Source organism: Rana temporaria, chromosome 9, assembly GCF_905171775.1.
Source record: "Rana temporaria chromosome 9, aRanTem1.1, whole genome shotgun sequence".
NCBI classification, from domain to species: domain Eukaryota; kingdom Metazoa; phylum Chordata; class Amphibia; order Anura; family Ranidae; genus Rana; species Rana temporaria.
In genome coordinates this window covers 147078906-147102164 of record NC_053497.1, presented here as the reverse complement: position 1 = coordinate 147102164, position 23259 = coordinate 147078906, and the positions used below count along the sequence as shown (strand labels likewise).

The window sequence follows — 23259 nt, the reverse complement described above, 5'->3', positions numbered from 1 at the left end:
AGTAGCAGGGTCCATTGCCATGTTATAGAGAGGACTGTACAGTCCTATAGCAGCCAAAGTATCCCTAGTGTTAAAGCTAATCAAGATGATTGCGAAGGGCAAGAACCACTTCTCATCTTAAGCATGATAAGCTGGCCAAAATGTGTGTTCCCCCAAAACGTGCGTGGCTCTGTTGGCACCCTCCTGCCTAACATCCTTCAACTGAAAAATCTAAGAAGTTGCACAGAAAATTGTAGACAAACAACTGCATCCAATCGGGAGTGGTAGGCACAGGAATCTCTCACCAGTGTGAAAATACTAATCCAGAGTGCGAAGAGCCACTGAAGGCAAGTTGGTGACCCAGAAATCCACAGGTTGTGAATAGCAGTGGCACTTCCTTTTAGCTTTATTTAGTATGGCAGGGATCTATCAATTACAAAGACTGGATATTGGCAGAATCAGTTTCCAGGTATATTTAACTGTTTGGCTTAAAGTGGATGTAAACCTAAAACAATGTTATTTATTTTTTGATGTCACAATGTACAGTATAAGATTTCCTATCATCTGTGCCCAGTCTTGTCACACAGAGTTAATCCAGCTCTGAGCAATCCTATTTTATTGTTCAGTGAAATAAAATAGACTTACAGAGAAAAACCTTAGTCCATTCTGCCCCCTTGCTGTGAGTGACAGGTTATTTACACATCTCATGCATGAGCCTGGAGACAGGCATTATTTTTTTTTAATTCCCACCCCCTATTCCTTTTCTGAAGTCATGTGGTTCCTTTTCTGGATTTTGACTGGATGTTAGCGATCATAGCAGAATTTAGTGTAAGGAATACACAGGAAAAAATGCATGTTGACAAGGGGAGTGTAGAGGAGGGCTGGGAGTCTATTGACATCACGACTCCACCCACCAAGCTCCAGACAACAGATCCACCCACAGAATCTGCAGTTTTTTCAGTTCTTATAACAGACAGAGGGGAGACATTTGACAGGTACAACTATATCCTTATAGATCAGCACTATGGCAGTAGTTTAGAAAGGCTGAGCGAGGGTTTACATCCACTTTAAGTTGAGCTTTAAGCAAGGTTCTCCAACCTAGGACCATTTTAGCTCATAAACTGACCTCTGCCACCTGTGTATCTCAACATTTAAATCCCACCTTACAATTTTAGCTAGTTATGCCTTTATTTTATTTTTTAGCAATGAGTGGGACTGCCTGGATTACAGTTAAACATTATACAGAGCTTATCAAAGCATACCATTACATATATATATATATATATATATATATATATTTATATTATAGTTAGCAAATTTCCATTGTCCCCCACCTAACATATGCCCCTATAGAGCAGGGTGTCCTGTTGTGCCAAACGCTGGGACCTGCCTCATTCATTTCTGTGGGTCGACCTTTCCATTATATTATGGGAGTAAACTTCCCAGCATTCCTAGAGACTTCTCTCTGCAATGGGGCATCTTTGTGGCAGTGGCCTTGGTCACACTGTTGGGTGCGATATATGTAAATATACATGTTCTGTTTGCTTGGGCGAGATCGAATTTTGCTGGGCAGTTTCACATGTGCCGAGTAAAATTAGTAGGAATTGAGGAGTGCCACTAGAGACTGCATTCTACCATCTTGTCACAATTCAGAGGATTTTCCCTCACACTTCTACTGCGGGGGGGGCTGAAAAATAAAAAACCTTACGCATAACTTTAATATTGTTTTAAAGTGAAGTTCCAATAACACAGTTATTTGCTCCCACTTCCTGGCATAGATTACCGCGGTGACCTACGCCACTTCCGCCGCTGATTCTGTCCTCCCCTACTGTCTTCTGGGAAACCCACGGGTCCCAGAAGACAGCAGGGACCAGTGAACCGCTAAGTGAAGCTGCAAGCCTTCACTTCCTCATTCCCTCACCGAGGATGGCGGCGGGGCAGCCGAGCAATTGATCGGCTTCGGCAGCGCGGGCGCCCTGGACAGGCAAGTGTCCATTTATTAAAAGTCAGCAGCTCCAGTATTTGTAGCTGCTGGTTTTTAATACTTTTTTTTTTTTGGCGGAACTCCTCTTTAACCACTTGCCGTCGCCGCACCGTCATAATACGTCCACAAGGTGGCTCTCCTAGGCGAGAGCACGTATTATGACGTCCTGCCTTTTAGCCGCCACTAGGGGCGCACGCGTGCCGCTGGAGGCGCGCGCCCCCCACTCCCGTGCGTGTGCCCAGCGGGCACGATCGCCGCCGGGCACACGCGATCGCTCGGTACAGAGCGGAGAACGGGAGCTGTGTGTGAACACACAGCTCTCGTTCCTGTCAGCAGGGGAAATGCTGATCTTCTGTTCATACAATGTATGAACAGAGGATCAGTGTTTCCCCTAGTGAGGCCACCCCCCCAAGAACACACCCAGGCATACTTAACCCCTTCCCCGCCCCCTAGTGTTAACCCCTTCACTGCCAGTGGCATTTTTATAGTAATCTAATGCATTTTTATAGCACTGATCGCTATAAAAATGCCAATGGTCCCAAAAATGTGTCAAAAATGTCCGAAGTGTCCGCCATAATGTCGCAATACCGAAAAAAAAAATCGATGATCGCCGCCATTACTAGTAAAAAAAAAAATATTAATAAAAATGCCATAAAAATACCCCCTATTTTGTAAACGCTATAACTTTTGCGCAAACCAATCAATAAACGCTTATTGCGATTTTTTTTTTACGAAAAATATGTAGAAGAATACGTATCGGCCTAAACTGAGGAAAAAAAATGTTTTTTTATATATTTTTGGGGGATATTTATTACAGCAAAAAGTAAAAAATATTCATTTTTTTCAAAATTGTCGTTCTATTTTTGTTTATAGCGCAAAAAATAAAAAACGCAGAGGTGATCAAATACCACCAAAAGAAAGCTCTATTTGTGGGAAAAAAAGGATGCCAATTTTGTTTGGGAGCCACGTCGCACGACCGCGCAATTGTCTGTTAAAGCGAAGCAGTCCCGAATCGCAAAAAGTACTCTGGTCTTTGGGCAGCAATATGGTCCGGGGGGTAAGTGGTTAAGTTATACCCAAGGTTCTTTTGTTTTTTATTTAAAAAAAAAAAAAAAACACACGTGTTATAAGTATGACACGTGTTTTTTTTTTTTCTCCTCAATTGCTCGGCTGCCCCGCCGCCATCCTCGGTGAGGGAACAAGGAAGTGAAGCCTTGCAGCTTCACTTCCCACTTCTACAGATAAGTACCTGTACTGTGCAGTGGTTTTGCACAAAGCAGCACGAAACCTCCTCTTCTCAGGTCCCTTGCTGGCACTCCTGACCCCTCCCTTCTTCTGGGTGCCCCCAGAACAAGCAGCTTGCTCTGGGGGAACCCAAGCAGGCACCCCCCCCGAGCCATGGCTATGTGTCCATTCACACATGGAGCTGTGGCTCGGCCCTATCCCCTATGTCTGCTGATTGGCTCACTGGCTGCAATTGACAGCAGTGGAAGCCAATGGCTCCTGCCAAAATCCAATCAGGAGTGCAAGTCCCAGGAGAAGCAAGGCTCCTGGACATTGCTGGATCAAGAGGAGGCTCAGATAAGTATTGGGTTTTTTCGCTTCATGCATAAAAGGTAAAAAACCTTGTGTCTTTACAACCACTTTAAAGTAGGAGAGGGAACGAATGTATACCCTTCTGCATGCAGCTAAAACACCCGCCGCCGCGGCTCCCTCCCTCCTCCTAGGCTTAGTGAAACCATTGGCTCCCTATGCCAGCAATCACAGCCAGTGAGGGGCAGGTCGAGCCATGCTCTGTGTGTCAATGAACACACAGAGCTGGCTCAGAAATGACCCACACAAGTCCCCCCCCCCCCCCCCCATAGCAAGTAGCTTGCTATGATGGGAACTTGGCAGGGGACTCGAAGAGGAGGATCAGGGCTGCTCCGTGCAAAACCTTTGCACAGAGCAGGTAAGTAGAACATGTTTATTAAAAAGAGAAAAAGCGTTTACAATCACTTCAAAGGGTAAAATCTATCACTTTTCAAATAATTGATGGAAGAAGAAAAAAGAAAAAAGCATGGTCTGATGCTCCTGTATAGGATTTTTTTTTTTAAACATCAATCCGATACAAACATGTAGACCAGGAAAGGCAGTCAGAGGGGGGTCATCGAACCAGAATGACAATCCTAATCCTCAGTGGTAACCTCCACCCATCCTCTGTTCAGGTGTCCTATTGTACCACCATAGGGTAGAGATAGGAGCTCCTTTGAATGGTTATAAGCTAAAGTCCATTACTTGTAAGTTGCTAGTACTGGCCTATGGTAAATGCCCTATTATATACACAGCCCTATCCAACTAAGGTGGTCATCATGTTCAAGCCTGAAACTTGAGGTCCCAACTAAGAACACCAGAAATGTCTCCACAATACCCTGCCAATTACAATATACATATTATATTATGTATATAACTTATTCCACTTTCTTCCTCCGAGGCAATGCGTGTAACACTACAAACCCTACATTAGACACTGTAGAGCACATACAGTCCTTTATGGGAGTTTCAGGAATAGCTTGATTGGAATATAAATACAGTATCAATTCAAAAACATTAGACATAGCTGGTCAAATTTAACAAAACAATAAGCTTGATCATGAACTAAGTCTCTACAAGTGACCCCTGTTGCCGTTAATGTGGAATGCATCTATATATTAGTAAGAATCCACTTTTAGGGCCACCGTCAGCTGGGTATGGATGTAGTTGCAGACCACTAAATAGCTTAATCTTCCAGATCCACTGTATGATTTTTATCATTAACAATCTGCCAAATCTTCAAGCCTGTATCATAGTTACATCCAGTACATTATTGGAGCTTCATAATGTAAAAATACAACAAGACATATTTCTGTGTCACAAAGTACCACCTACAGGCACAAATGGGGTACTGCAGCCTGTCACCAAAAGCGCTGCTAAATTGACAGTCTCTTGCTAAAATAATGTAAACACTGAGAGACCGACTTATAAATAATAAAAAAAAAATTGTAGGTTTGCCATTTAATCAAAAAATATTGATTCACGCAGTTTTGCCTATTAAACCACTCTGGGCAATTTCCATTCCTAATTTTTGTTACTAAATCTATTTGATTTTACCAATTGATCAAAATGTCCTACCTGTGTTTTTTTTTTTTTTTGCAGCTGCATAAGGAAAACTCAGAGCAATTATTTTTATATTTCTAAACAAGCATCTAAATGGTCAATATAAATATACATTAAAAATTCAAGACAGGCTTGCTCACATTTCAGAAGCTGGACAACCCCAGTCTGATTCAGAATAATTACAGGAGATATGTGGTATAAGGACATAACTATACCTTTTCATTTATGTCTAAAACAACCTCATCCTAGATGGTATAATCTGCTGAGCATACTCAGATTGGTTGGATGAGCTTAAACATTTGTCATAATTCCTTCAACTTCTACTGCAACTTGCCAGCTATATCAGGTATGATATAGAGTTTGGGATCTGATGTAATATCAGAAGCAAATATGAGACAGCATGGGGAGAGAGGGGGTGGTCATGGTCAGGAAGAGATGACAAGATAACCTATCTACATATAATGAAAGAAAAAAATAGTTTATCCAAATTACAAGTAAGTAAGCCAGTGGCCACTTGTACTTTACAATCTGTGCCACGTTACCAACTGTCCTGAACTATATAAACATCACTAACTGTCATGCAGATGGTTTTACCTCCTTGTTGAAAACAGCAGTAGCTCTCTAGCTTAGGAATGTGGTGCTTATTTATCTAGCATCACTCTGAGGCCAGGTGCCTAGGCCTTAATACACACTTACTATTACACCATACAGACCGCACACATAGCCTTAGCTGGGCATGCGTGGTCACATTACAATTTAGTTTGAGAAAAGAAAGAAAGAAAAAAAAAAAAACAGCTGCTAGGCTAAGTTTACATTTTTATCCTACATCAGCATCCGTTTTTGCTCTCTTTCTAAGAACTGCGAACCTACCTTCCACATAATGTAAGAGTAAATGCATTAGTATTTTCTTTCCCAACAAAGTCGAAAGTCACAGTTATGCTGTGAATACTTCCTTCATTTATGGAGATGCCATCTGTAGGATACACTAACTTTAAAATAACCTAACATCTGTGTTTTGTCATCGCTCACTGGGACTTACCAGAATGCCTCCCTAACACTTGTCCCCATAGAAATCACTAATAAACACTACTGCAGCCAGGTTTGTAGGCCTATAGTAGTTGGTCATGGACAGGGCTCAGTGTGCCATCATTATAGGCAGATTCCTGGTCAACTGCCACTTCTTCTCCCTCTTCATTTTTGCCAAGCTGCATCTCTGGCTCCATAAGGTACCCAGAATCCTCTTCACTTGTACTCACAGCAGCATCAAAGCCTGCATTAGAATGCTCATTGCCACTTCCAATGTGTACTCTTGCGCGTTTCTCGCTGGTCAGCTTTGTTGGTACAGAGCTGCTCTTCTCTGCCAGATTAGGCAAGTCTTCATCTTTGTGACTGGTAGTGCTAGTCGTTTTCTCCTTTTCATCCTCCGACTTTAAAGCTGAAACGTCGCCTTGGGTAGCCATGCGATTCTTTACAGCTTTGTATCTCTGTAAATGCAAAGTCAAAGATTAATATGAAAATTATTGTGTTGGATCTAGAGGGCATCCAGTGCCAACATTCCTTCTGTTTGGAGCTTGAAGTAACCTGGCTCATAAATACTTCTTACTATGCGTAAAGCCTTTAGCGTTATCCACACAGTTCTGTCTCTTGTGCAAGTCAGTGATTTGAAAATGGAAAATGTGTATTCCAATCTGTAATGCATGTCTGAGCCTGTACTCCAAAAAGGTGCCTTAGTCGGGGGTTCTGCATTTTAAAAAGGTCCCACCCTTGGCCCCTCTTCCGAGTAAGTACTTAAAAACGTGGTGGCTATATCATGATCATGTGTATAGACTAGCTTCTGGTCCTGGTCCTACACATGGTATGGGTGGGCTCTAGGTACAGATTGCCAACTGCAAGCTGGTTGATTTCAAACCATTCTTTTTGCATTAATTTGTTAGGGTGGACCTAGCTTCAAATATACATTTTCTCTAGCATTTAAGACGACACAGAAATTCATAGACCGTTGAGGTATACTGCTGCCTAAAGAAACAATTGGACACCAGCAAACAAAATCCAATCTATATACAGGGAGTGCAGAATTATTGGGCAAATTAGTATTTTGACCACATCATCCTCTTTTTGCATGTTGTCTTACTCCAAGCTGTATAGGCTCGAAAGCCTACTACCAATTAAGCATATTAGGTGATGTGCATCTCTGTAATGAGAAGGTGTGTGGTCTAATGACATCAACACCCTATATCAGGTGTGCATAATTATTAGTCAACTTCCTTTCCTTTGGCAAAATGGGACAAAAGAAGGACTTGACAGGCTCAGAAAAGTCAAAAATAGTGAGATATCTTGCAGAGGGATGCAGCACTCTTAAAATTGCAAAGCTTCTGAAGCGTGATCATCGAACAATCAAGTGTTTCATTCAAAATAGTCAACAGGGTCGCAAGAAGTGTGCGGAAAAACCAAGGTGCAAAATAACTGCCCATGAACTGAGAAAAGTCAAGCGTGCAGCTGCCAAGATGCCACTTGCCACCAGTTTGGCCATATTTCAGAGCTGCAACATCACTGGAGTGCCCAAAAGCACAAGGTGTGCAATACTCAGAGACATGGCCAAGGTAAGAAAGGCTGAAAGACGACGACCACTGAACAAGACACACAAGTTGAAACGTCAAGACTGGGCCAAGAAATATCTCAAGACTGATTTTTCTAAGGTTTTATGGACTGATGAAATGAGAGTGAGTCTTGATGGGCCAGATGGATGGGCCCGTGGCTGGATTGGTAAAGGGCAGAGAGCTCCAGTCCGACTCAGACGCCAGCAAGGTGGAGGTGGAGTACTGGTTTGGGCTGGTATCATCAAAGATGAGCTTGTGGGGCCTTTTCGGGTTGAGGATGGAGTCAAGCTCAACTCCCAGTCCTACTGCCAGTTTCTGGAAGACACCTTCTTCAAGCAGTGGTACAGGAAGAAGTCTGCATCCTTCAAGAAAAACATGATTTTCATGCAGGACAATGCTCCATCACACGCATCCAAGTACTCCACAGCGTGGCTGGCAAGAAAGGGTATAAAAGAAGAAAAACTAATGACATGGCCTCCTTGTTCACCTGATCTGAACCCCATTGAGAACCTGTGGTCCATCATCAAATGTGAGATTTACAAGGAGGGAAACCAGGACACCTCTCTGAACAGTGTCTGGGAGGCTGTGGTTGCTGCTGCACGCAATGTTGATGGTGAACAGATCAAAACACTGACAGAATCCATGGATGGCAGGCTTTTGAGTGTCCTTGCAAAGAAAGGTGGCTATATTGGTCACTGATTTGTTTTTGTTTTGTTTTTGAATGTCAGAAATGTATATTTGTGAATGTTGAGATGTTATATTGGTTTCACTGGTAAAAATAAATAATTTAAATGGGTATATATTTTTTTTTTGTTAAGTTGCCTAATAATTATGCACAGTAATAGTCACCTGCACACACAGATATCCCCCTAAAATAGCTAAAACTAAAAACAAACTAAAAACTACTTCCAAAAATATTCAGCTTTGATATTAATGAGTTTTTTGGGTTCATTGAGAACATGGTTGTTGTTCAATAATAAAATGAATCCTCAAAAATACAACTTGCCTAATAATTCTGCACTCCCTGTACGTGGGGAATTCTACACTCCCCACCCGACCAGAGTGCAAGTATAGATGTTAAATAGCCTCAGCCAGTGCTGCTCCGCAAACCATGGCCGCTGAGGTGTTCACCCAGCCCACTGGGGCTTAGTCATAGAGGACCTCAATGTCTCTATGTGAGTATGAAAGGACTGCACCTTGAGGAGATTTAGTTTGCGTTTGTAGCGCTATACAAGTTATTCATTCATTAAAAAAAAATATGATTTTTGTACTCACCGTAAAATCCTTTTCTCTGTAGTTTATGGACGGACACAGCAGATTATCTTGACAATAGGGTATTTACCTTCTATCAGGAGAGGACTAGGCAAAAACATTGTTAAAGTGTTAATACAACCTTAAACTGTACAGTACCGCCCAGGAGGCGGTCCCTCTGGGTACAACCCCTCTCCCTGCACACAGCAGCCTCAGTTCGTCAAAAAGCAGTACAAAACATAAAAAGGAGGGGTGGGTGCTGAGTCCGTCCATGAACTACAGAGAAAAGGATTTTACGGCGAGTACAAAAATCCAATTTTCTCTTGTGTTCATGGACGGACACAGCAGATTATCTTGCCAATAGGGACGTCCCCAAGCAGTGTCAGAAAATTAGTGGTGGGAACAGCAATCAAAAACAAAAAGCTTCACCCCAAACATAACCAGAGCTCCTCAACAGAGGAGATGCAACACTAAACGGTCAACTGCAAAACCTTGCGGCCGAAGCAAGCTTCCGAAGATGCACTCACATCAACCTTGTAGAATTTTGTGAAAGTGTGAATGGACGACCAAGTCGCTGCCTTACTCACCTGGGGGACAAACGCCTGATATGGGAAAGCCCAGGAGGCACCCATTGACCAGGTAAAATGCGCTGTGACAGGAAATGGAGGCGCCCGTCCATGTATAGCATAGGCCTGAATCACGACCTGTCTAATCCACCTAGAGATGGTGTTCGATGAGACCGCCATACCCTTCTTAGGACCAGCCACCGAAACAAACAGCGAGTCCAACTTCCGGAACTAAGCAGTAGCAGACAGGTATACCTGCAGGGTTCGGACCACATCCAAGGAATGTAAAGCAGCCTCTATAGAATGTGACGGTCGAGGGCACAAGGACGGAAGTACGATGTCCTCATTGAGATGAAAAGTCGAAACGACCTTAGGAAAAAACAAAGGCTGTGGATATAGCACCCCCTTATCCTTGTGGAGGATCAGATAAGGAGCCTTGCAAGACAAGGCCGCCAGCTCAGAAACTCATCTGACAGACGTAATAGCCATCAAAAGGCCACCTTTTGAGAGAAGGTCAATAGAGGAATCTCCCTAATGTTTTCAAACCAGAGAGTGCGCCGCCAAGGGCCATTGAAAAAAGACGGCGAGGCAGAAATCTGCCCCTTACTAGTACTTAAGGCAAGCTTCTGGTCCACACCTCACTGTAGAAACAGCAGAATCCTGGAGACCGAGTACACATGTGGACGCCACTTCAGCTCCTCACACAGAGATATAGGCCTTCCAAGTACGATGATAGATCTTCCGAGAGAAAGACTTTCCTGCTCTCAGCATGGTAGCAATAACCGCATCAGACAGGCCACGGTCCCTGGCTTTCATTAGCCATGCCGTTAAAGCCAGCAACTGTAAAGCAGGATGAAGTATGGGACCTTGCGACAGAAGGTCCTCTCGCAGCGGTAGTCGCCACGGAACATCCGCCACCAGACGCACTAGGTCAACGTACCAGGGATGGCGAGGCCAATCTGGAGCAATTCGACTCATCGGGATTCCCTCGGTCTGCATCCTTGCGAAGCAGACAAGGAAAAAGCTTCAGTGGGGAAAGGCGTAAATCAGTCGATACTGACCCCACGGAGTCACCAACGCGTCCGCCAAAGGGTCTCTCGACCTGGCCAAACCTCAACACCTTTCGATTGAGTCACAAAGCCAGAAGGTCCACATCTGGCATGCCCCACCTGTTGCAAATGAGTTGACACACAACCGGGTGTAACGGCTGAGGTAGTCCGCCTGCCAGTTTTTTACGCCCGATATGTATACGGCCGATAGAGCTGGCACGCTCCGCTCTGCCCACCTCAGAATGTAGGCAACCTCTGAGGCTGCCGCCGAGCTCCTCGTTCCCCCTTGATGGTTGACATATGCCACTGACAGGATCCAGTTGTCCGACTGGATCCTGACCGGACGCCCCTGAAGACTCAGACCACGAGGAGAGGCAATACTTGATCGCCCGAAGCTCCAACACGTTGATCGGTAGGCGGGATTCTTCCAGCATCCAGCAACCCTGAGCCAACTGGACACCCAAACTCCCCCCCCAACCGGTCAGACTGGCGTCCGTCGTAATTACCGTCCATTGAAGGGGAAGAAAATACTTTCGGGCTTGAAATCTCAGTCACCAGACCAGGGAAGCCTTGACCGCCCGGTCCACCTGGATCGGACAACCCAGGGACAACAGATACTTGTCCCATTTGGTTAGTATTTCCTTCTGCAAGGCCCAAATGTGGAATTGAGCATACAGCACTGCCTCGAATGAGGCCCAGGACTAGCATGCAAAAGCGCAGCGACGACCGCCTGTGGGAGGTCAGCAGCCTCACCGCCGCCTGAAGAATTTGTAATTTGCCCGAGGGGAGAAAAACCCTTCTAGGCAACCGCTTCTAGGGAATCCAGGACCAGGCCCAGGTACTCTAGTCGCCGAGTCGGCACCAGCACCGACTTCTGGAGGTTCAGGACCCAACCAAAATCTCGAAGGGTCTGGATGACAATCGCCACATCCACCTCAAATTCTGAGCTTGAAGCAGCCATCAGAAGAAGGTTGTCCAGGTAACCCACAATAGCGATACGTCGCTGTCTCAGCAATGCCAGAACCGAAACGAGCACCTTGGTGAACACCCTTGGCGCTGAGGCCAGGCCAAAAGGAAGGAGGCACAAATTGGTAGTGGTCGTCCCCGACCGCAAAACGCACAAACCTCTGATGTCTGACAAATATGGGAACATGCAAATATGCGTCCTTGATGTCAAGGACGCCAGAAAATCCCCCAGATGGAGCGCTACTACTGAGCGCACCGATTTCATCCTGAACTTTTACAAAGCAGTTCAGGGTCTTGAGGTCCAGGATTGGGTGGACCCCTTCCTTCTTTGGGACCACAAACAGGTTTGAATAAAACCCTGGAAAACGTTCCAACGGGGGCACGGGCACTATCACTCCCCGTGCCAGCAGATCCTGCACAACCCCAAACAGGGCCACCCGACGAGTTGAAGGGAGCTGAAGGTTTGAGGGGAAAAAAAAAATCTGTTTGGAGGGTAAGAGAGGAACTCTATCTTGTACCCTGAGGAAACTACTTTGCAAACCCACCGGTCGGAAAGTAGGGAAGACCACCGAGCCGCGAATGTGCGAAGGCGACCCCCCCCCCTTGTGTCGGGCGGGGGAAAACCTCCATGCGGTCGCAGGCTTTTGCGCAGGTTTGTTGGCCTTGCGAAACCAGGGACGCTTTTGTCCCTCAGCAGGAGCTTTAATCGGTCTGGGAGCTCTTACCCGCAGCTCCTGGCAGACGAAAAAAAGTTGCTTATGAGCGGGGGAGGGGCCATGCCTACGGCGTGGCTCCTTACCCTTCCTAGATTGCGGGGGCAGAGTACTCTTACCGCCCGTGGCATCCTTTATGATGTCATCCAGGGAGGCTCCGAAAAGCCTCTCCCCCTTAAAGGGTAAATCAAGCAAGGCTTTCTTGGAAGCCTGGTCCGCGGACCAACATTTTAGCCAAATAAGGCGATGCAGTACCACTGCAGAGACCGAGGCCCTGGACAGCAACGGAATAGTATCCAAAGCTGACTCACACAAACTTAAGGCCCTGTACCATTTGGTCAGCCAATTCCACAGGTCAGGGAAGCCTGGTGTTCTTTTAACTCGTGGTTCAGCATCTTAGCCCACTCCGTAAGCGTCTGAAACACCAAGGCTCCAGCGACAGCCGGACGCACTGCTGACCACACTCCCGTGAACAGGGAGGGGGCCACTGCCTCAGCTCTCCTGTCCGCCGGGTCCTTGAATGCAGGTGCTCCTTCCACCGGAAGCATGGTTACCTTGTTCAATCTGGACACCGGAGGGTCCACAATCGGGGAAGAGGTCAATTTTTTCAGGAAACCTTTCTCAAAAGGATAACGCACCGCTATACACTTAGGGACCGAAAAGGTCCTCTGCAGGGCATTCCCATTCCTTGTACAAAAGCTCATCTAAGTAAGGCACACAAGGAAACACCTTTTCAGTGCGGGCAGGCTTGCGGAATGCAAAAGTGACCAACACCTCTGTAGATGCGCCTGACTTATCCTCCAATTTAAGAGCATTTCGCACCGCGTGATAAGTGCTCCAACCACTGCCCTATCGTGTGCTGACCCGTACACGGAGTCATCCTCACTGTCCGAAGGTTTGTGGTCCACATCTTCTGACACATCAGAACCTGGACCGGGAGCCATAGCAGGGCCCGAATCCAAGTCAGAAATATCCCCAGAAGATGGTGGGGGGATAGGGCGTTTTTACCCCCCTTTTCCCCCGTGCACACCGCTAGCCATAGAGCACTTTCAGGATCCAAAGCCATAGCACAGAACTAGCGTTAACCCAGGTGTAACGCACTTTATGAGTGGGCTGCATGAGCCTAGTGCTTGGAGCTACCCTATTTGGACCTTTTGGTGTCATTTGAAATTCCCGCTTTTCATCAAAAGGCGTCAAAAGGCACCAACGTTGAGGGACAGCGCGTCAACATCAGCTAGGTGAAGTGTCACAAACACATACACACTAAAAACTTTCTTCCCTGTGAATTCCAACGTTGAAGCATCATCCTGCTGCTCCTGGACATGTGAATTCATCCTCTGTTGCCTGCCTACACCCATCTGCTACCAGTAGTTAGTTTGTTCGTATTCAAGGCCTTGCCTAATACGCTTAGCTACATTGGCCCTGCCTTGCAACAGTTCAACTGTACTGGGTGCCCCCACTTCAGCAGATGCCGACTGATTGCAGAGGTAATAAACATACTTCAAGAATCCTGCAGAATCCTTAGATTGTCCTGCAGCATTAGTGGCCCCTGAGCCTTCAGTCACCCCAACTCGGTCTGATGCAGAGTACCTTAAACAAATAATGTTACACCCATGGAGTCACAGGCCACTACCATTACTCCCAGACTGTTTGGCCTCTGTGGACATCAAGGGTGCATATTTGCATGTCCCCATTTCCTCAAAACACCAGCAGTTCCTTCGCTGTGGGTTCTCAGCACTTCCAGTTAGTAACCCAAGTGTTCACCAAAGGTGCAGGTCCCTGTGCCGCTACAAGATGTGGCACCCTGATTTGACCAGACTTCTAGCAGACGCTCTATAGGCTCTTTCAGATCATCTGGTTCTTCTGTCCCAGGGTTTGGTTTACTATCCTGTTTCAAGGTCACTGCCTTTAACGGCATGGCTGTTGGAGCCCAAGTCCTGAGGGCACAATGCTAAATGCTAGGAAGTCTACTTTTAACAAGGTCTGCCTTGCACCAAGCAAAGTATACCTTTCATGTGTGACGGTAAAGAATTTCAACCCAAGAAATCCTTTGGGATGAATCCTGGCTTTCCTGCAAAAGGGGCCAACATTTGGCATTCAATATCCTCAAAGGACAGATTTCAGAAATTGAGATCTTGTTTCAGATTTCTAGCCTCTCATTCTTTAAGCAAGACTTTTCTTCAGGGGTGTTTCCACCTTTGCCTGGGTGTTCCTTTAGTTTAATTGCACCCAGCATCCTGCTCATATAGGTGACGATATCAAATTCATCCATCATAAAGTATGTTCGTGTCCTTCAATGAGCAGAGGAGACATTACCATTTGCCTCACCTTTGCATGGAGATTGTGCGAGCTGGCAGCTTTACCCTGTAAAGAACCGTTTTTGTTTTTTACACGATTCAAATCGTGTATGGGCAGGCTGAATGTACCAAGTTGATCGATCAACTTGAGTACAATTAGCATGCCTGGTTTCACCTGCGATCATCGCTAGCAGCTACTACAGCCCCTAGCTTCTCCCGACAGTGACGGCGTCCCCCACCCACAGAAGACAATGGCCCATCAGGAGGAATTCCCACATCTACACAATCTGTGTCGATGGGGGAGTTGAGCTAAATTCTTTCCTGCAGCCCGTAGTTGCAAGAAAGAAATTTGCTCTGTGCATGGCTGGCTTTCATTAGAAAGGTTCACTTTTTGTCATTACTCTTAATTGCTTAGACCAGGGGTCCTCAAACTACGGCCCGCGGGCCACATGCGGCCCACAGAGGACTTTTAACAGGCCCACCTGACCCTGACAGGCAACGCCGGTTACACGGAAGGTTGTAACACAGCGATCCCGCTGTGTCACGGAGATCACAGTGTTAACAGTTCGGGTGCGCTGTGATAAATGTCCCGCCCTCCTCCTCCTAGACTAGCTTGTGTGATAGAGGCAGTGTTCTGTCTATCACACGAGCTGGTCTAGGAGGAGGAGGGCGGGACATTTATCACAGCGCGCCCAAACTGTTACCAACACTGAGCTTTGTGACACAGTGGGACCGTGACAGCAGTATGGCACAGTAAGGAGAAAGGCTGTGAGGGGCTTACGTTGGTGAGGGGGGGCTTGTGATGGTGAGGGGGGGGGGGGGGCTGATGAAATGATGATGATGGTGGGGGGGGGGGGGGGGCTGATGATGATGTAATGATGATGTGATGATGAAGATGGTGGGGGGGCTGATGATGATGAAATGATGAAGGTGAGGGACTTGCAATGGTGAGAGGGGGTTTTAATTAGGGGATGCTGATGGTGAAGGGGGCTTGCAAAGGTGAGGGGGGGTTGCAATGAGGGGATGATGATGATGATGGTGAGGTGGGGCTTGCAATGATCATGATCGGCTTGCAATTAATGATTGTGAGGGGGGCTTGCAATGAGGGGCTTATGATGAAGGGGGAGAGTTGCAATGATCGTGAGGGGCTTGCAATGGTGAGGGGGGGGGGGGGCTTGAAATAATGGCTTGAATTTGAAATGGTGGTGAGGGGGGGCTTGCAATGATGGTCTGAAATGACAGTGAGGGTGGGCTTGCAATGATGGCTTGAAATGACGGTGAGGGTGGGCTCAAAATAACATGTGCAGTGTGCATAGAAAATTGTTCATAGTTTTTTTTTATAGTCCGGCCCTCTAACGGTTTGAGGGACAGTGAACCGGCCCCCTGTTTAAAAAGTTTGAGGACCCCTGGCTTAGACAGACCCTCATTCAAGCTTATGGTCTCAAGGATCATTAGGTCAACTCTTGTATCACTATCTAGCTATGAAAGTGCTTCTCAGGCATTCCAGCATTCTGGTGAAGGTTCAGGCCTCTTCTGAACTGAAACATGTTACACACTAAAAAACAGGTGTAACATGTTCCAAGGGTGAACTTGGCCTTTAAAAAACAAGGGACAAAGCCTCAACCAACCGTATCTACGGTCATGCTCTTGGTGCTGCTTTTTCATAAAGGTGAGGAATGTTGAGAGTAGAAGGGGGTTAACTGTGTTGACATTTTTTCTGCCAGTGTCCAAATCCTCTTGTAGGCAGCAGTATATCCCAACAGTAAGTATTTCTGGCTCTCTCAAACTACAGGAAGTGGAAATACAACTTTTTCACATAAAATGAATGTCAAGTAAGGTATAAGCCTAACGCTTACAGTATGTACTTCTTCTTAAACAGATCACACTAAATCTAGGCATGCTGCTGCCATCTTTATTAAATTATTTATCCACAGACACCCAATCATGTAAATACAGATTCCAATTCAAAATATTTTATGTTCTTGTCTTTTTATGGAGAGAAAGAGGAATTGCATCCCTTTGCCTGCAGCAAACTGATGACATACTCTCCCAGGAGGCTCCTCTTAAGGCTGGGCTCAGACATTTGACTGGAGCTAAAGGAACACCCTTTTATTATGATAAAAAATATACATTCTATTAAAGTTATATTGTTGCTATAAACACACCAGTTGGTAATCATTTTAACAAATCGGATCATTTGTTATAATTTTGTCTCCTTTCACACCTGCAGCAGTATTCATCATGCCCCTGTGATTAGTCACTTTTCCGAGAACAGTGAGAGGAGGTCTGCAGGCGGCCAGGAGGCAATACTGCCTCCTCCTTATGCCTTTTTTTTACTGGCAAACAGGGATTTTGCACTGCAGTGTGGTCACTTTCATGGGATAGTTTCACAGGCGGTAGAGCCTGTCAAATTTGGCATGTTGAGTTAAAACAATGAAGAAAAGCGCAAATGTGTCACCTTGTAATTGGATGGTCAAAATGTGAATCAAGCACCTGTTTTTGCTGCCCTTTGATGCATGGTATTATTGGGAAGAAGGTCGCTTGCCCCCCCCCTTTTTTTAATATATAAAATGTATGTTCAGCAGTGCTGTGTTTTTGAATGTACAGTGCATCCAGAAAGTATTACCAGCTCTTCACCTTTTCCATATTTTGTTATGTTACAGCCTTATTCCAAAATGGATTACATTCATTATTTTCCTCAGATATCTACGAACAATACCCCATAATGACAACATGAAAGTTTGTTTGAAATCTTTGCAAATTTATAGTGAAAAAAAAAAAAAAAAAAAGAAACAAACACCCACACATGTATTCAGAGCCTTTTGCTCAATACTTTGTTAAAGCACCTTTGGCACCAAGTCTTGAGTATGATACAAGATTGGCACACCCGTTTTTAGCCAGTTTCTCCCATTCTTCTTTGCAGGACCTCTCAAGCTCCATCAGGTTGGATGGGGAGCGTCGGTGCACAGCCATTTTCAGATCTCTCCAGAGAGATTCAATCAGGTTCAAGTCTGGGCTCTGGCTGGGCCACTCAAGGACATTCACAGAGTTGTCCCGTAGCCACTCCTTTGTCATCTTGGCTGTTTGCTTAGGGTCATTGTCATGTTGGAAGATGAACCTTTGCCCCAGTCTGGGGTCCAGAGTGCTGTGGAGCAAGTTTTCATCAGGGACGTCTCTGTACATTGCTGCATTCATCTTTCCCTCAATTCTGACTATTCCAGTTCCTTCCGCTAAAAAAAACATCCCCACAGTGTGATGTGCCACCACCATGCTTCACTGTAAGGATGATGAGCAGTGCCTTGTTTCATCCAGACATGATGCTTGCCATTCAGGCCAAAGAAATCAATCTTTGTTTCATCAGACCAGAGAATTTCGTTTCTCATGGTCAGAGTCCTTCAGGCACCTTTTGGAAAACTCTAGGGGGGCTGTCATGTGCCTTTTACTGAAGAGTGGCTTCTGTCTGGCCACTCTACCATACAGGTTTTATTGGCGGAGTGATGCAGAGATGGTTGTTCTTCTAGAAGGTTCTCCTCTCTCCACAGAGAAATGCTGGAGTTTTGTCAGAGTGACCATTGGGTTCTTGGTCACCCCCCTGACCAAGGCCCTTCTACCCTGATCGGTCAGTTTGGCCGGGCATCCCGCTCTAGGAAGAGTCCTGGTGATTCCAAACTTCTTCAATTTATGGATGATTTTTTTTCTTGTTTTCCATTTTTATAAAATTTGCAAAGATTTCCAACAAAATCTTCTCACGTTGTCATTATGGGGTATTGTTTGAAGAATTTTGAGGAAAATAATGAATTTAATCAATTTTGGAATAAGGCTGTAACATAACAAAATGTGGAAAAAGTGAAGCGCTGTGACTACTTTCCAGATGCACTGTATACTCAAAGATCTGTATTTTTCCTTGATTTATCTAGCCTTTAATGTATGTATGTTACTGGGATTTTATGTGACAGACTAACAGAGTGGCACATAATGGCAAAGTGGAAGGAAAATTATAAATTATTTTCAATTTTTTTTTTACAAAAACTAAATTGTGGTGTGCATTTGTATTCACTTTTCACTGCAATTAAAGCTGCAAGTCTTTTTGGAGATGTCTCTACCAGCTTTGCACATCTAGAGAGAGGGACATTCTTGCCAATTCTTCTTTGCAAAGTAGCTCAAGCTCTGTCAGATTGGATGGAGAGCGTCTGACCAGCAATTTTTAAGTCTTGCAACAGATTCTCAATAGGATTTAAGTCTGGACTTTGACTTGGTTATTAACACATGAATATGCTGGGATCTAAAAAAGGGGTAGGCAACCAGTGTAAATTTTGGCAGCAAATTTTTACTTCGTTTTAGTCTTGGGACTAAAATGTCAGTTTAGTTTTAGTCCCATTTTAGTCTTCTGCAATTGTTTAGTCGTATTTAGTCGACTAAAATGTCCAGTATATTTTAGTCGATTAAAATCGAATGGGTGTAATTAAATTGTAATGCATTAGATAACATTTCTCTACAATTTACAATTTCACTATATACTGCTGGAGTGAAACATCCAATATGTTATTTATGGCATCGAGTTATGAATATGCACTACAGACCAGTGTTCATTTTGAAGTCAAAATTTAATTTAGTTTTAGTCTCAGTCTTTTGACTAAATTGGCATAAAGTCCCATTTTAGTCATCTCAATTGCTTTAGTCGACTGAAATAGTATTTATTTAGTCGACTAAAATGTTTTAGTCTTTTTAGTCGACAAAATTAACACTGTAGGCAACTAGTTGTCCAGCTGTTGTGGAACTACATTTCCCATGAGGCATTGCTAGGCTGGCAGTTCCGACTTGCATTTCTGCAACAGCTGGAGGGCCATGCTTGCCTACCCCTGATCTAAACCATTCCATTGTAGCTCTGGTTGTATGTTTAGGGTTGTTGTCCTGCTGGAAGGCGAACCTCCTCTCCAGTCTCAAGTCTTTTGCAGACTCTAACAGGCTTTCTTCTCTGACCAGCTTTCCTGCCCCTGCTGAAGAAAAGCATCCCCATAACATGATGAACATTCCCACCATGTTTCATGGTGGGAATAGTGGGCCAGATCCACAAAAGGCATACGACGGCGTATCTACTGATACGCCGTCGTATCCCTGTTTCTATCTTTGGAACTGATCCACAGAATCAGTTTCCAATAGATAGGCAGAAGATCCGACATGTGTAAGGGACTTACACTGTCGGATCTTAGGATGCAGTACCTCGGCCGCCGCTGGGGGCATTTCTCGTCGAAATGCCGCTTCGGGTATGCAAATTAGCACTTACGGAGATCCACAAAGCTTTTACGCTTTGTTTTTTCTCCGTAAGTATTAGTTTGCAAACGCAAAATTAGGGCTGCTTTTACAAGGCCTAAACTGTTTAGGCCTTGTAAAAGTAGACCCGTCTATCCCGCGTCGCCGTCTTTTTTTTTCAAATTTTTTTTTTCCCGCCGCAACTCGTATTTTTTTTTTACACCCGGCGCGATTCTCAAAACCCGGCGCAACGTAAAACCGCGCAAAGCACGTCGGGAAAATGACGTCGTGAGCATGCGCAGTACGTCTGGCGCGGGAGCGCACCTAATTTAAATGGGACTCGCCCCATTTGAATAGGAACGCCTTGCGCCGGCCGGATTTAAGTTACACAGCCGAAAATTTCTAGGGAAGTGCTTTGTGGATCGGGCACTTAGGTAGAAATTTTCCAGCAGTGTAACTTAAATGGGAATATTTAAGTTACGGCGGTTGGCTGTGGATCTGGCCCAGTGTGTTCAAGGTGATGTGCAGTGTTAGTTATCCACCACAGTGTTTGGTCTTATCTGACCAGAGCACCTTCTTCCACATGTTTGCGGTGTCATCTCGCAAACTGCAAAAGGGACTTCTCATGGCTTTCTTCTTACCACTCTTCCATAAAGGCCAGATTGGTGGAGTGCACAACTAATGGTTGTCCTGTGGACAGATTCTCCCACCTGAGCTGTGGATCTCTGCAGATCCTCCAACATTACCATGGGCCTCTTGGCTGCTTCGCCGATTAATGCTCTCCTTGCCCGGCCTGTCAGTTTAGGTAGACGGCCAAGTCTTGGTAGGTTTGCAGTTGTGCCATACTCTTCATTTTCAGATGATGGATTGAACAGTGCTCCATGAGATGTTCAAAGCTTGGGATATTTTTTGTAACCTAACCCCACTTCTCCACAACTTTATCCCTGACCGGTCTGGCGTGTTCCTTGGTCTTCATGATGCGGTTTGTTCACAAAGGTTCTCTAACAAACCTCTGAGGGCTTCACAGAATAGCTGAATTTATACTGAGATTAAATTACACACAGGTTGACCATTTAAATAATTAGGTGACTTCTGAAGGCAATTGATTACACTAGATTTTGGTTAGAGGTATCAGAGTAAAAGGGGCTGAATACAAATGCACGCCAAACCTTTCAAATATTTTTGTGTAAAAAAAAAAAAGTGAAAACCGTTGATCATTTTCCTTCCACTTCACAATTATGTGCCACTGCTTGTTGGTCTATTACATAAAATATGTATATAACTTCTATAGCACTTAAAATATATTTAAGTTTTTTGGTTGTAACATGGCAAACTTTGGAAAATTTCAAGGGGTATGAATGTATTCAAAGGCATGGCGCCTTTGAAAATATTTATACCCCTGACCTTTTATCTCCTTTCAGATAATGTTGTATTTTTAGCTTTCCTATTTAAATCTTAGCTTTAGCATAGCTAAAATTAAAAACAGAAAAATCAGCACAACTTAATCAGTAGGATGTGTCCCCTGTGCCGATTCCTCTTTGCCCTGCCGCTGTAATATCCCAGTGCGATAGGTGAATGAATCGTGCAGCAAAGCAGAAACCACGGCACTACTCCCTTTGCTGAAATCTCTGAAGGAAAGGCCAATTAATTCTCTCAATCTTTGAGGCTGGATTCACACTTGTGCGGGTGCAAATTTCAGCTCTCTTATCTCTGCAGAGAGATAAGAAAACTGTTCAGCAGATCATCTCCGTTTTAGCTGCAAATTTGGAGACCTGGGATAGGGGAGGGGTGTATTGAGATGAATGAGAGAAATCCTGAAGAGAAATGAACACATCTGTGAATCAGATGCGTGCCCATAGAAGATAATGGGCCTGAATTTGCACCTGAGCCGCACCGCAATGCCTAGAAAACGCACAAGTTTTTTCGGCAATGCGCAGTGCGAATGCATCGCACATATGTGAACCAGCCTCATTGGAATCAATGTATTTTATAATGTTATGCTAATTGGATGCGGTTTAAGCCGCAACCAATTCGCATAGGTGTAAACCCGGCCTTTTCGGGCCTGAATGCTGGTAGACTAAATAAGCAAAGTCGTTACTGTGCAATTTCCTCTCTGATCAATGTATGATTACACTACAGCTCATTTAAAATAGGGGGATGATAAGCTGATTGGTTTACCTATATTTATCTGATCTCCAACTTAATTTGCTCACCTGCCATAGAAAAGTCACAGCTCTAATATATATTTACACATCTTTTTCCTATTAATAAATCATTCCTGATGTTCTCACTGAATTCTATGTACCGCCATCATGTATGGCGACCCATAATAATTTATTCCAGTAACTTTCATTATGGACTGGCCAGGTGGCCAATCCAGATAAAACTACTATTGTGATGCAAGTCAAGTTATATTATCCAGGACCATCTGGTCAATAGCCTGTGATATGTACTTTAAGGCTTAATTTTTTTTTCTTACATTCTCCTTTAAGCTGTAAAAGCATTGGCAGTGCCAAATACAACTAACTGCTCTATGTTTTTAATGATGGTCAGATTTGTGCTGTATTTGTATCTACTTGCCAGGATCAAGAGATGTAAGGAAGACTTATTCTTGGTAACATCTGGCTTCACATTTTGCATAAAAAGCTATTAAATTGAGGGAGCAGATGCTGCAGGATGTTGGGGAGATAAGCTAGAAGACAGATGACCAGGAAATAAGTAAGGATGGATGGATGAAACACAGTGATCTAGAGTCATAGCTAAAGAAACCAGGTAGGGTGATTATGTGACAATGAAAAACGCAGAGAGTGAGCGTCAAACAAAACAGAAGCCAGGCCATGCAATAGGAGAAGGGTCTAACCTGGATGTTCTGAAAATGCACCAAGGACTTGCAGTGTGTGAGCCGAGCAGCAGAGTCACTAGGATAGAATTTGTGACACAGCCTGCAGAGAGAACCCTCGACGGGGACCATATAATCCAGGCCTGTGAAACGGGAGGGCAAATCACAGAATGGATATCAAAAGGGAAACATAAAATAAAGAACAGAGAAGAAAGTATGTTACAGGAACCAGATAGGAGAAGATGAGGGAAATGGATGGATGTTTCACGGACAACACAAAATACATAGGACTAAGAGCAGACTTTCCTACAGGTGTAGTGATCAGAGAAAAGATCCAGAGGGAAACAGACAATCATGGACAAACTTAATGCAACTGAAAAGCAGAAGGAAGAAAGCAATGCTGATGGCGTTTAGCCTCTCCTGACTACGGCACTTGGTGTGGACCTTCAATCATGCCACGGCGGCACCCAAAAGACCAACGACGCGGGGTGAGCAATCCTGGGACTTACCATAGACAGTGTCTGGTTTGTATTCCTCTTCTTCACGGTCAGCACCCCTGTCCTCTCCCTGTACCTGCACAAAAACAGTACATTATTACAATAAAATATGTTACCTTTTCTGAAAAAGCTCAAC

General features: G+C 44.7%; 1 protein-coding gene across 4 annotated transcripts in view; it reads right to left on the bottom strand.

The window, feature by feature from the left end:
• Positions 1-3563: 3563 nt before the first annotated feature.
• The window catches only part of CIZ1 (CDKN1A interacting zinc finger protein 1), a 60603-nt gene continuing 40907 nt past the window's right edge, over positions 3564-23259 (bottom strand). For 3 of the 4 annotated variants that reach the window (XM_040324799.1, XM_040324800.1, XM_040324801.1), the window contains exons 14-16: positions 23136-23199; positions 22648-22769; positions 3564-6582 (exon numbers count right to left, since the gene is read on the bottom strand). In XM_040324799.1, the coding sequence (XP_040180733.1) occupies positions 6208-6582; positions 22648-22769; positions 23136-23199 (561 nt within the window). In that variant the 3' untranslated portion in view covers positions 3564-6207. The remainder of the gene's footprint in view (positions 6583-22647; positions 22770-23135; positions 23200-23259) is intronic. The other variant, XM_040324802.1, reaches the window with a different exon arrangement.